The 13,297-nt window shown below is 42.9% G+C and overlaps 1 protein-coding gene across 4 annotated transcripts in view; it reads right to left on the reverse strand.

Annotated features, from left to right (window-relative positions):
- ZNF236 (zinc finger protein 236) overlaps positions 1-10,761 on the reverse strand; it is a 46,939-nt gene extending 36,178 nt beyond the window's left edge. The window contains exons 1-6 of one of the 4 annotated variants that reach the window (XM_083624202.1): positions 10,488-10,761; positions 6,936-7,078; positions 5,928-6,092; positions 5,461-5,639; positions 3,310-3,434; positions 520-692 (exon numbers count right to left, since the gene is read on the reverse strand). In XM_083624202.1, coding sequence (XP_083480328.1) covers positions 520-692; positions 3,310-3,434; positions 5,461-5,639; positions 5,928-6,092; positions 6,936-6,962 — 669 coding nt within the window. In that variant the 5' untranslated portion in view covers positions 6,963-7,078; positions 10,488-10,761. Of the gene's footprint in view, positions 1-519; positions 693-3,309; positions 3,435-5,460; positions 5,640-5,927; positions 6,093-6,935; positions 7,079-7,933; positions 9,170-9,665; positions 10,259-10,487 lie in introns of those variants that run through there. The other 3 variants (XM_083624199.1, XM_083624201.1, XM_083624200.1) reach the window with 3 other exon arrangements.
- Between the last annotated feature and the right edge of the window lie 2,536 nt (positions 10,762-13,297).

The raw sequence follows: 13,297 nt of genomic DNA on the forward strand, positions 1-13,297 counted from the left end.
CATTATCACTGCTACTTCACTATTATCATCCACCAATATTTCTAACGACGATACCCCCTAGTGGGCTGCTCAGCAATCAGGCAGAGCGAGTCCTTCTCCTCTCCCATCTGGAAGAGGTTGATGAAAATAGGGTGACTGTGAAGACAATATGGAATCTAACAGACAAGGGGGCAAGTAATATGATAGCTGTTAGTGGCTGCACTGAAGGGGCAAAAGGGGGAAGGGGCAGGTGTAAAAACAATGTAAGGGGGGGGGGGAATTTCCTCCCTTCCCCAGAAAGCAAGAACTTCTCATGAAAGAAGTCAAAAACTTGACTGAAAATTATCTACTACAATTCCATGGAAATCTATAGATGCATCGAAAACAAAAGAAACCAAATGTTTTTCTTCCAACTAGTAATAGACCATAAAATGAATGTTTCAGAAATTGCAGGCATTGAATATAGATGAAGATGTTAATTCAGGACCTGTTGCCATTTAAAGTGTGTTGCCAATAACAGAAATGAGCTGTGCTATTTACCTCTGAATGAACTCTCTGAATATGTGATTGAAGATTGCCTTTCTGAGAAAAGGCTGCAGGACAAAAGGCACAGGCATGGGGTTTTTCACCGGTGTGTTTAATCATATGGGTTTGCAATGCCCCCTTCTGATTAAATGCTTTTCCACATTCACTACATTTAAATGGCCTTTCACCTAACAAAAATAAAATTATATTTATACACACACATAAAACAGAAATATGAGTTTTCATTGGTAACAATTTCTAAATGCATTTGGCGTAAAACAGTACAGTAAAACAGAGCAATGATTACAATACTCTACTGGAAAACCGTATCTTTCCCCTCTAGCAAACATTCGTAGATAAAATAGCCCCCTAAACATTGTAATTTTTTGTCTGATCATCCTTCTCAACTATACATAAATAAGTATCATATTGCTTTGTATACTTATTAGCCCATCAATAAAAAGTACTTATTTAGAGAATGGCCCCACCAACTTTTTCTGCATGAACAGTCCTGGAGACTTCCAAGACACACTTATATCAGCTTTCAGAATCTGCATATGCACACACAGTGCTACTGTAAAGCTGGGCTTGAAGTAGCAATGGGAAGTCCTCCATATACTCCATCCAGTACAGCATGAAGCTCCATTACTCAATGCACACAGATTGGCTGTAGCTGGACTGTGTATGGAGCAGGGCTGTGACAAGATCGTGAGGATGGGAAGGGTCAATCACATAACTCACAATCCTGTGGAGAACCGAGTAAATGAGGGGCTCATGCGTCTATTAAACCACAACTAAGAAATACTTGATTACATTTCCATAATTTTACCAAGTACTTAAATGACTAAAAATGGAACTCTTCAAGGCAAATAAACAAACTGAGCATATATCAAGACTCCATTTGGTCCCAGAGACATTCCTCTCAGCAAATAAAGGAAGAGAGCAGGGCAGCATTGCTACTTCATAAGTTTGGAGAATGGAAAGGATGTTCTGCCCGTTTGGTGGGAGGAGGGTTGCCTGCTTGTTTTTTTTTGGTGAGCAGGGATGATTTGGAGAGGTGAATGTGGTTTTTGCCTTTTGAAGAGATGTTTTGCTTGTTTCTTAAAAGACGATATTAGTTTGTAACTTTTTGAGAGGCATTTGGGGTTTTTTCCTGTTAGTGTGGACTTTGGCGTGGATCAGCAAGTTTTGCTTCTCTGTGACTTTTAGGGTAGACAACAGGGGTCTTGCCTATTTGTCACTTGGATGAGCTGGGCTTTTTAATGCTGGGAGGGCTTTGCCTGTTTTTTGTGTCTTTTGAGGGCAGATGTATTTCTCTCAGGTTCTGTACTTTCTTGTGCTTTGTGGAGGCAAATATGCAGTATGAGATTTGGGAACCAAACCAAACGTCTGCTAATTGATGGAGAAGACTATTGCCAACTATTTGCATAGGGACTGCTTTGAAAAGCCATAACCAACAAAATACCTGGGGTCATTTTCAAGCCAATCTAAAGTGAGCTGTAGGAGCTTGCATCTCTCTTACATTGATTTAAACATCTAACTCCTCAATATATACTTAAGTCCTGAAAATCAAATATATTTCATGGGGTGGTAGTGGAGGGACTGAAATAGTTAATTCTTAAATTAGGGCTAAGGCTGACCTCTTGTGGCCATTTTCTACATTTCACATATAACAAGGGGGTCCTTGTAAAACTATTATTCCGTATTTCTGAGAATTAAATTTACTTTCATTAAAATTATTTAATACACATTAATGGGCAAAATGTTTGATAGTTAGGGTCATACCAAATATCAGAATACTAATTAAAGCTTATCCACACAGAATTTCAATATATACATGCCATACGGTCTAAAATGATTGCATTAAGCTTGCCTGCCAATATGCATCAGAAGCCAGCTTGAGAGAATAAATGCCAAGGGAAAGAGGATGAAAATTTAAGTTAAAAGGTCAACAAAACTTGAAGAGACAGGAGCAAGCTGTTCACCCAGAAACAGCTGTTCATTATTCCATTCAGTAACATGAGTGGGAAACTGCAAGGTTATTTCAGTAAAACTTGACACAAGCAAATTGATGTATTTGAGTCAGTTCACATGGCCCAGGTTGTACAGGCTGTACACATAGCACAGGACAACACTGAACCTTGAACATCTAATATTTTGTGCATTGCTCCCTTTCCGAATAAAACTTGAAAACTGGCACCTACTACAAGCAGACCCCATTCATATAATTTGTATATCCATACAGCAATTTATGCTCCTAAGTCCCATTTCACACTGAGGGAGCAATCCTATACACTAAAAGCTGTCATAAAACAAGCCAGTGTAAGTTAAACCAGTGTAATGATCCACCAGACAATTGAGCCACCTTATGCCTGGTAGCGAGAAAGCAAGCCTTCAAAATAGTGTTTGAGTTATCGCCACCCTTTTTAACTTACACCAGGTTGCCAAGTCATGTGACTGAGCTGAACCTGCTTAACATCCAGCATAATTCAGGTCCCATCACATCCCTTTTTTAGGGCTTACACCAGCTTAAGGTCTGCCTGGCTAGGGCTCAGTCCACTGGATCCCAGCTGAGCCGAAGATGAGAGAGTTAAGTTGGCATAGCTTGAGCTATGTTCTGAACCTCCCAACTCAGCTGGAGATCTTCTTTCGTGAATTAGCATCAACAGTTGTAAGTAATTCAATTCTCCTATTTAACTAAAAAGTTTATATAGAGAAGCAAAAGCAAGCAGTGTGTGTTCATTAGGTTATCTGAAGTCTATACACATTTTCAAATACACATCTCTGTGGATTTATTCACCTTACCTGTGTGTATTCGAACATGCCGTGTTAACTGACTTGGTTTCTGGAAAGTCTTTCCACAGTGTGGACATGAATATGTAAACCCACTTCTGTCAATATTTCTGTTGTAGGACCTGCTGTTTGATACCCTGTAGACATATATTAAGTAGTTAAATATTATGGTGAATTCAATTGCAATGTTATCACCACATTTGAAAGGTAAACAGATTACCATCATTATCCCAACTAATTCTGGTTCTACAGAGAATTGGAATTAGAAATGAAGGCCAGGTATACAGTATCGTAGATGCTTTACCGGTAACAATACAGTGGTACCTCTAGATACAAACAGGATCCGTTCCGGAGCCCCATTCGCATCTAGAAGCAAACGTAACTAGTGATGGCACGTCTGCGTGCGTTGCTTTTCGCTGCTTCTGCGCGTGGCATCATTTTGAGCATCTGCGAATGCAGCGAAACCCGGAAGTAACACGCTCTGTTACTTCCGGGTTGCCGCGGAGCACAATTCGAACGCGCTCAACCCGAAGCGCATTCAAGCCGAGGTATGACTGTACAGGGCAAAAAATAATTATGGCTTCATTACAAACTTTCCAAGCTGAATCCGTATCAAACACAGACAACAAAAGAAACCCAGTAGGCACTCAATGATTACTGTCAAACACACTGCAGCTATCTCCTGATTAATGAAGCCGTGAACTTTTAAATGAACAACTTGGGAGCAATTTACCTATGAGATTGCCTTACCCCACATGTGCCCTATCAACAACCTCCAGTCAGTTGTTGTGACGTGGGGTTTGTGATTTCAGCTCTCTTGACATAATATGCTGGAGACAGTTCTGTAGTAACACTTCTTTATTAAAGCAAACAAGACGTCATCAAAAAATGGCAAGACCCCCGGCAGACCTCTTAAAAGGCGTTCCATGAGCCCTTGAAAAATCCCTGGGGCCACACATACTCCAAATTGTAATCTGTTAACTCTGAACGCCCCTTTATGTGTGACAATAGTCTGTGCTTCCGCTGATTGTGGGGTTACTGGCAGCTGTTGGTAAGCTTGTGCCAGGTCAATTTTGGCGAACACCTTGCCCCCAGCCAGTTTAGCCAACAATAGAGCATTGGCACTATTACAGAAGTCACATCATACCTGCTCCGCATTTGTATGGACTTGATCATTTCGTGTGGCAGCTCCTAAACTTTGGAACTTCTTGCCTATTGAGATCATGCAGGCACCTTCACTGTACTTTTTCCAGTGACAGCTAAACATATTCTTGTTTAGGCAAGTCCACCCACATGCTTAGAAAGTTGAGGTTATTTTAATCTGTTTTAGTATTTTAACTTTTCTATGTTTTAAAAGTTTGGTGCTGGTTTTTTTTCTTGGTATTACTATTTTATCTTTCATAAACTGCTTTGAGGTTTTTTCCAATCAAGAGGTGTATAAATTTTATGAAATAAATAAATACCATGAATACAAGTGCTTATAAAAACTTAAGATGGGTGCTTGCCATCTCACACATGGAATATGATGTCAGATAGGTCATGTGCACAGTATAAAAATGCAAATATATATGTGTACTTCTTGTTTCAAAAGTACACGTACACACACTCCTTCATAATCCTACACCTTAGGCACAGCAGAAATGTATGTACAGAATTTCCACAAGTGGGATTGAGTGGGCAGCACGAAAGCAGCTTAACATCTAAAATTAAGTCAGAGTATTAGTTATAAACAGCTCCCTGTTACTGAATTGATGTTCTGCTTTCCTACATAATTTTTACTTTTGCTCATTTATCTTCCTCCACAGTATTCTTGTCAATCAAAATGTCTGAATTATCTGCGTGAAATAAAATATTCCGGACATGTTTAGCAGAGTTTAAGCAACAGTACGAAAAGTCACTTGAATTAACGAAGGAAGGATGCATAACAAAACCCTGTCAGCTTTACTAACTGTTGTGCTTCACATGGAACTTCACCTAGGCATAAGGATGATGTTTCATGGTAATAGCTACCCAAGTTAAGATATCAGCGTGAAATCTGGTTGGCCTACTTTTGCTTATGGGTGTTCATCCTAGAGCTTCTGAGGAAGGCAAGCATGATGGGTCAGCCAGAGAAGTTACTGAGCTTTTAACCTACTTATTGTTTAGTCATTTAGCTATTCTCACCTTATTTTGTAATGAGTTTTCATGTGCTCCTTTAGTTGGGAAGATGTTTCAACCTCTTTCTTACAGGTTTTACAGATATGGGTTTTGCTTCCAGACAATTCTTGACGGTGTTCTTCCATATGTAAGGCCAGCTGGCTCTGCAAAGTAAACTCATCTCCACACTCTGAACATATAAGATTCTGCAAAGATAGTAAACTGGTTTGATTCTTTTCTAAAACAGCATAAAAATACATTACTTTATAATAACATATCACTTTAAGCATTTTCAATCCTTGAAAATTTGAAAAATTGACTATAACATTTGAAAAATTGACTATAACAATCTGGGATCAGGGTCACACATACGTCAAAAAATCCTTGGTGGAATTTATTAAGCATGACACAATTTGCAAGTCAAAAAAAAGTTCCCTACTCCCCTCCACATCTTTGTATTCTGTATGTGCTTCAAAAATGAAGATAATAGTCACCTCTTCCTTTTCATGAAGCATAATATGAGCTTTAAGACTAGCCACTCTAGAGAATTTTTTATTGCACACAGGACAAGTAGGATCTTCTCCATTGTGGGTACATTTATGCAGTGTAAGGTTGAACTCAACATTAAACGACATCGGACACTGGTCACATCGATGAGGCTGTTTGTGGAAAACAAAATCAAGGCAATATTTAAGCTTCATAATTCCATTGACGAGAAAATATAAGAGACAGAGGTCACATCATTATGATTGTAAACCACCACGAAAACATCACTGGTTTAGTATATAAACTCCTTAAGTAAGTAACGAAGGCCAAATGAAATGGTGCCAGTTGCCAAAACAGTAAAACTTCAAATATCTGCTATGGCCTTCCTTTCCTTTTCCACACCTTATTACAGCATTTATTTACTGTCTTTATAAAACCATCTTTATGCCAACACACCTTAAAACTTTCCCCACACAATGCACTTTTGGAGTGATAACTGAGCTTTACACATTTCAGCTTTAAGAGAGGAAAACAAACCTGAAACATTTCACTGGAGAATGACTGTTCATTTACTTCTTCCCTTATTATGATCCTAGATTTTTAATTTGTGCAACAGAATTTTAAATATATTAAGATCTTTTGTATTGCCTAAAACAGTTGCATTACAAAACAGGGCGGAATCTTGATAAAGCTTGAATTTTTATATTGTTGTTTCCTAGATTATTAATAGATTTATATATTCAGTGGCTCGAGCAAGCTGTTATGCCCCAAATACAGCCATTTCTTCCTAAGCTGAAAACAAGAATAGAGTCTTTCAAAATGTGATATATCTTATATCTTCCTGGATATGCATATGACAAGAGGTAGGAAAGCTCCATATTATTAAGCTTCCTCAAAATTAGGTTTACAAAGAACCCTGGAATTTGACTCATGAGGAAATTAAATGGAGATTTGTGCACCTATTCCACATCAGTCATTTTGTCACAAGAGCTACTCAGATTTATTGAGATACTCACCTTGTCATTTTGCTCATGATCCCTCATATGGCGCTGGAATTGTGTGTCTTTCGAAAAAGACAGAAAGCAGATCTCACACTTACGGATGTTTGGTACTTGCTGGGTATAATTATTGTTCTCTGTATTCAGTGTTAGAACACCATCTACAAAATAAAATAAAACTTTTTTTAATGAAACTATGCTACTTGTTCTGATTGCTTATTTTACAGCTGCTCAAAAATGCCGATTACCATTTGCAAAAATGCCGATTACCAGGTTATTGGTTTTTAAAACAACAACTGTAGAAGAGATATCTACCATTTTGTATGTTTTTTCTAGTTTTGTTATTGTAAAAAATATGCATAATTTGAAAATAAGTTATTTCATTGCCTAAAGCTCTCAACAGCACATATTAAAAATACAAGCTAACCTTTATTCTTTCCCCTTTAATTTGTAACAAAATTTTCAGGTTACATAGGTTGCAATCCTCTTATTTATTCTTGTATAATCACAGTGATTTCAGAAGTTACATAAAATATAATAAACGACTGCAGACACAGTGAACAATCTAAACAGAAATGTGTACTTGCAACTCTTTACTTGTATCCTGTTCTCAAGACGCCAAATACACAACAGAATGCTAATTACAATACTATTAAAAATAAGCTAAATTTGTAGAACTATCTGCATGTTTATTATGTTTTATTGTGTTGAGGGATTCCTAACAGCCTGATCCTTTGTGGAATTAGGCATACAAAAACCCAGTGAAATCAATGGGCTACGTTGTGGTATCAAGATTGTACTCACAGATATTAACTTAGTTCTGATTTTTAAAAACTGCATATTGTTCACTTTGTTTACTTTAGCACCTGTACATATTACACTTTGTCCATCTTGTGTTTTGTAACCAATACTAATTCTTAAAATAGTGTAAAGTTCAAAAAGGAAACTGTCTCCCAAAACAGTAAGTAAAATGTGAATATAGGCTTCTTTCATAGTTTTTGAAACAAGATACTGACTTGTTTTGTGGTTGGAGCCTTCCCGCCAAAAGAAATGTAACCAACTTCGCAGTCTCCTCTTGAAGTACAGAAGACCAGAGCTGCTAGGTACTAATATAAATTCATTCTGTGTATTTCTACCCCACCTTTTTCTCAAAGGAGCTCAATCTACATGGTTCCCTCATCCCCATTTTATCCTAAGAACAACCCTATGAGGTAGGTTAGGCTGAGAGACAGTAACTGGCCTGAGGTCACCCAGTGAGCTTCATGGCTAGTGGGGACTTGAACCCCGATCTCCTATGTCCAGAACTCTAACCAATACATCACACTGGCTCTCAATGTGATTTCACCACTTCATCTCTGTGACTACTCTAACATGAGGTGTTTTTAAGGAAGAAATGTCTCCTATCACTGCTCACAGCAACAAGTTCACTTTTGTTGTGGATATACACTCAGACTATAAGCAGGGATACAGGAAAACATGCTTCAGAAATACAGGAAACTTTAATGAGATACCCAAGTGTAATTTACAGCAGCCTATAGAAGAGCAGACTGCAGGGCCTCTTCATCACCGCTGCCAAGGACCAGCTCCATCAGGCCTCAACTATCTATCATCTACAACAGCCATAATGAGATGGTTAGGTATGCCTGGGTTTTTAACTTTTCCTCTCTGAAATTTGGCCAACTTATTTGAATACATTTCATACATCCATTGGTTTGTTTATTCTTGGTCCCTTCACAACGTGATTCTTTTGGCGACCCACCTGCAGAAGGTGTCAAATACTGAACGTGGAAGAAAGTGATCAATTTAGAGTAGACAGATGTGGGTATACAACTACTAAACCATCACCAACTGCTGCTATTTCACCAGTTGGATTTGGGCTCCTCCTACTCTCACAGCAGGCATTTAGAACAATGGGTTGAAGCAGGAAACAACACACAATCTGAGAAAATTGCCACCACCAACTTGCTGCTGTTTCACCAGCTGGGATTGTGCCCAGCAAGCTATGTGATGGGTCAGGTTTTTGGTTTTTAAAACAACAACTGTAGAAGAGATATCTACCTTTCAAGTAGTTTTTTTTAAATGGTTTGAGAACTGGGGCAAGATGAGCAGAAAAGCCAATTATGCTTGAGATGCAGGGGTGGGAGAGGAAAATAGATGCAAGAAAATATATTTAGTTTCTGTGTCTTTTATATCCAAAATCTACCTAAATGTAATACTTCAATGTAATCCTAATCATGCCTACTCAGAAAAAAGTTCCACCAAGTTCAGGACAAAGGATAGGCCAAGGATGGTGAACCTGTGGCCCTCCAGATGTTCTGCAGTACAACTCCCATCTCTGACCATTAGCCATGCTGCCACAACGGATGGGAGTTGTGGTCCAACAACATCAGGAGGGCCACAGGTTCACCACCCTGTTCATCATCTCTGGTACTACCATAGGATGTTAAGTAAAATACAACATTGCTGTGGCCAGGCCACAAAGCACAACATCAACAGTACCCCCCTCCTCTGTTCAGGAAGTACTGTACAAAAAAACCCCAAGCCATCAACACCTGGAATAGAAGAGCAATGGTACCCTATGATGCCCTAACCTTGCTTTTTGGGATAAAAAGGCTCAGGACTGGAGTACAAAGAGTGCCAGGGCCTCAAAAGTTCCACGGATCTGAAAGCAGAGGTGGGCAGCGTCAGCAAGGATTTGACCCCCAATTGTCTAGGAACTGCAAGGACGAAATGGGTTTCCCTCGCTACCTAGGCTGCTGAAATGAAGTCAGCTTGGGGAATCCAGGAACGGAGTGGTTTGTGTGAGAGTTAAGACTTCTTCCGAGTTCTGGTACTCCGAACTAATTCCGGGCTCAGAATTCTCCCATTTTCAGAGCCCGTCCTTTTTGCACCTTGGTGGGTCTCGGGGGTCTGGGAAGAAGAACACAAAGCAGACCCCGCACCGCCACTACTACAGGCAGCCTTCCTGCCTTCCGACATGGTCGCCGAGCACCGGAGGGTGAAGGCAGGGTGTTGCTCAAGTAAGGCTCCAGAGAGAGGAACCGCCGCCGCTGCTGCAGCGGAGCGCCCGCAAAGGTGGCGCCGCCCGCGTTCCTCTCAAGGCTGCGGGAAAGCCCGTCCCTTCACACGGACGCCTCGAGAGCGCATCGCTCGCCCCGGGATGGAAAACCACCCCGCTATGGGAACCCCCCACTTCCCCCGCGCCACCGATCGCCTTAGAAAGGGCGCCTCAAACGGGGAGGACAGGAGACGCCGCCGCCCAACCCCCCCGCCGCCGCCGCCGCCCTCCTCCTCCTCCTCCTGGCTCCCCGTCCCGCTTCCCTTCCCTCGCCCGTTCTGACAGAATCTCGCCTTCCCTCCCTCTATATATAGATTTATAAGCGCGCGCGGCGGTAGCAACATGCGCTCCTCCGCCTCCGGCTGCGCGGAGTTAGCTCGGTATCATTCCGCACAGGGCCGGCCGCACACTAAGTCCCTCGCACAATAGGCCCGGCCTTCCTCCTTCGCCTTCCTCCATATCCGGGGACTATATGCGAGGCCCGGCGGATTGTTTCGCGGTGCCTTTCTCACCCTGCGCGAGCGATGTGAGGGATTCAGCCCAGCGCCCGGAGACGTTTTGTTTTGCTCTTGCTTTTCTCTTTTGCTGAGCCCGGCCGCGCCTCCTCCTCTTTTATTTTTTATTTTTTACCTGACTCGGTGGCTGCTTTGGTGTTTTCTCTACCGCCGGGTTTTGGAGGCCGCCCCCGCGGCATGATTGCCCCCTCCCCCTTTCCCTCCCCCCTCCCCTGTGCCTTCGGTCAGACGCGCGCGCGTGCGCGCGCGCGCACACCCCTCACGCAACGATGGCGGAGGGAGAGGCGGTTGGGCGGTTCGAACTCTTCAGGGGAGGGAGGGAGGGAGGGGGGGTGAAAAGCCAGAACGCGCCTCTGAAGCGGCCGCGCGCGCCCACATACAGGGGTGCGCACTGCCAGCGAGGGGCAGGAAAACACGGATGCGAAAAAGGGCTGGTGCTAGCGCGCACGCGCGGCTCGGGAGGCGGCGGCGGGGAAATAAGCGCATGCGTCGTGCCCGCAATAAATAGCATGCGGTCGGCAACAGGAAGAAGGGTGGCAGCTTAAGTTACTGTAACGTGTGTTGGCGATGAGGGGTACGGAGATCTTGCGCCCCAGTGCAGAGAGGCAGGCAGCAGTCCTAATCCCAGTGACCTGGAAGGAACTGTTCGCATCTGTCAGTCATATTCCGATGGGAAACTTTCCCTTTTTGAATGCTGAATAACTGAACAGGCTTTGTGCTGCAGACTTTAAGCATACTCAGTAAGGAGATGTTGGCATCCATCTGTCTGGAGAGACAATGGAGGACACCTCCAAGTGATGAAGTCAAACTGCTGTGTTAGCAGCACCAAAGCAACCTCCTGGGAAGCAAGCCTGGGAGCACTATGGAGGTCCTGGGCTGCCCAGACAACAAGATCCCTTTCTGATTGGATGCAGGTGGCGCTGTGGTCTGAACCACTGAGCCTCTCGGGCTTGCTGATCAGAAGGTTGTTGGTTCGAATCTCCATGACGGGGGGGGGGGGGGTTGAGCTCCCGTTGCTCTGTCCCAGCTGCTGCCAACCTAGCAGTTTGAAAGCACGCCAATGCAAGTGAATAAATATGTACCACTGCGGCAGGAAGGTAAACGGTGTTTCCGTGCACTCTGGTTTTCATCACGGTGTTCCGTTGCACCAGAAGGGGTTTAGTCATGCTGGCCACATGACCTGGAAAGATGTTTGCGGCTCCCTCGGCCTGAAAGCAAGATGAGCTCTGCACTCCCATAGTCACCTTTGACTGGACTTAACTGTCCAGGGGTCCTTTACCTTACCTCGGCTGATGTGGGCCAAAGGAAAGCAGAGCAATATGTTTGGCACCAGCTTTACCAGAAAAAGGCATACAGGGTCCATCCAACCCTCTTAGTGACTCCACACTAAATTCATGGAGGGTGTGCTCCTTAACCTTATGTCCCACAAACCAGCAAAGCTTTAGAATCAAAGCTTTCCTTCTCCTAGAAGGGCTACCTTACCAGGCTGGCAAGCCCCATCTGCCCCTCACTTCACTATACAACATGTACAGAAACTGGACCCACTATTGGTCTTGTCTGCTAATTCTGCCAGAGCCTGTATTTGCATGCAGGAGAAATCCCTAACTCACTGAGGGTTTGAGACTCATTGGCTACCCTCACTTGGTTTAGCCCGCTAGTCAAAGCTGTTCCTGGGATGTGGCCACTGTTGCATGCTGACAGCTTCTAGGAGCCATAGGTGAGAGCAGAGATGGGGATGGGGACTAAAGACAGGCAAACTATCCCAGAAGGACCATGACGTGTCCCCCACCAGAGGTACAACTCCTCCCCTGACACCCATACACTCCGATATAGGAGTAAGTCCCAGTGAATTTAGCAGGACTTGCTTCGAGCAGACGTGGTTAGGGTTGCACTGTTGGTGGCTACTGATTATAGACCCATTTAACTATGCCTGCATTTTGAGCAACAGGCTTCAGCTCTGATTCATGTGCCTCCCACTGAATTCATATTTATTACAATATTCTTACCACTTGTATTTATGATGCTCATTCAGCCACAGTTTAAGTGGCGTTGGAAAGGCAGTAGCCATGCAACAGGAGAGTGAACAGTGGTATCTCACTTCATGAGAAAATACAGTTTTGGGTATGCCAGGAACACAGAAGTTTTTGGCTTTGTGGACAAGAGAATGGTTAAAGACTGGAAAATGGTATTGGGATTAATTGGAGAAACATATTAAATAAAGTGGTTTTAGAACCACCAACATGTCTGCTAAAGACAACTGCCAACACAGTTCTCTGGACTCGGCCCCTTAGGTAGGACAAGAAACACTGTGACCCTAAATAGCCACAAAGATGGTCCAGGAGGAGACCATGGCCAGATAATATCAAAAGCCACAAAGAGATCAAGAAAAGAGGAGCAACGTTGCACTCCTGTTCTGGATAAAACTTGTCCACAAGAGTGACCAAGTCCAGTTCATTCCCAAGACTAAGCTTGAACCCACACTCAGATAGGTCTAGATAATGATTATATTCCAAAAATGCCTGCTGTTGCTCCATCACAACCTTCTCCATTACCTTACCTAAAAAGAACAAGAATGCAAGGTGTAAGGAGGCAAACCAACCACAGCACAAACTTGAGAGAATTGAGAGAACATATGCAGCAACCCGTGTCTTATGTTAGTGCATTGAACTCGGGGGGAACTTAGGGCACAGCATTAGGGATGGCGCTAGAGAGAATACAAGGCTGTAATTCACTTAATGGGACTCTGCTGATGTCATCAGCCACAAGTACATAGACTGAGCAACGGATGAATAGAAAAAGACCTTGGA

This window comes from Podarcis filfolensis (genome assembly GCF_964270895.1).
Source record: "Podarcis filfolensis genome assembly, chromosome: 7".
Taxonomy (NCBI): domain Eukaryota; kingdom Metazoa; phylum Chordata; class Lepidosauria; order Squamata; family Lacertidae; genus Podarcis; species Podarcis filfolensis.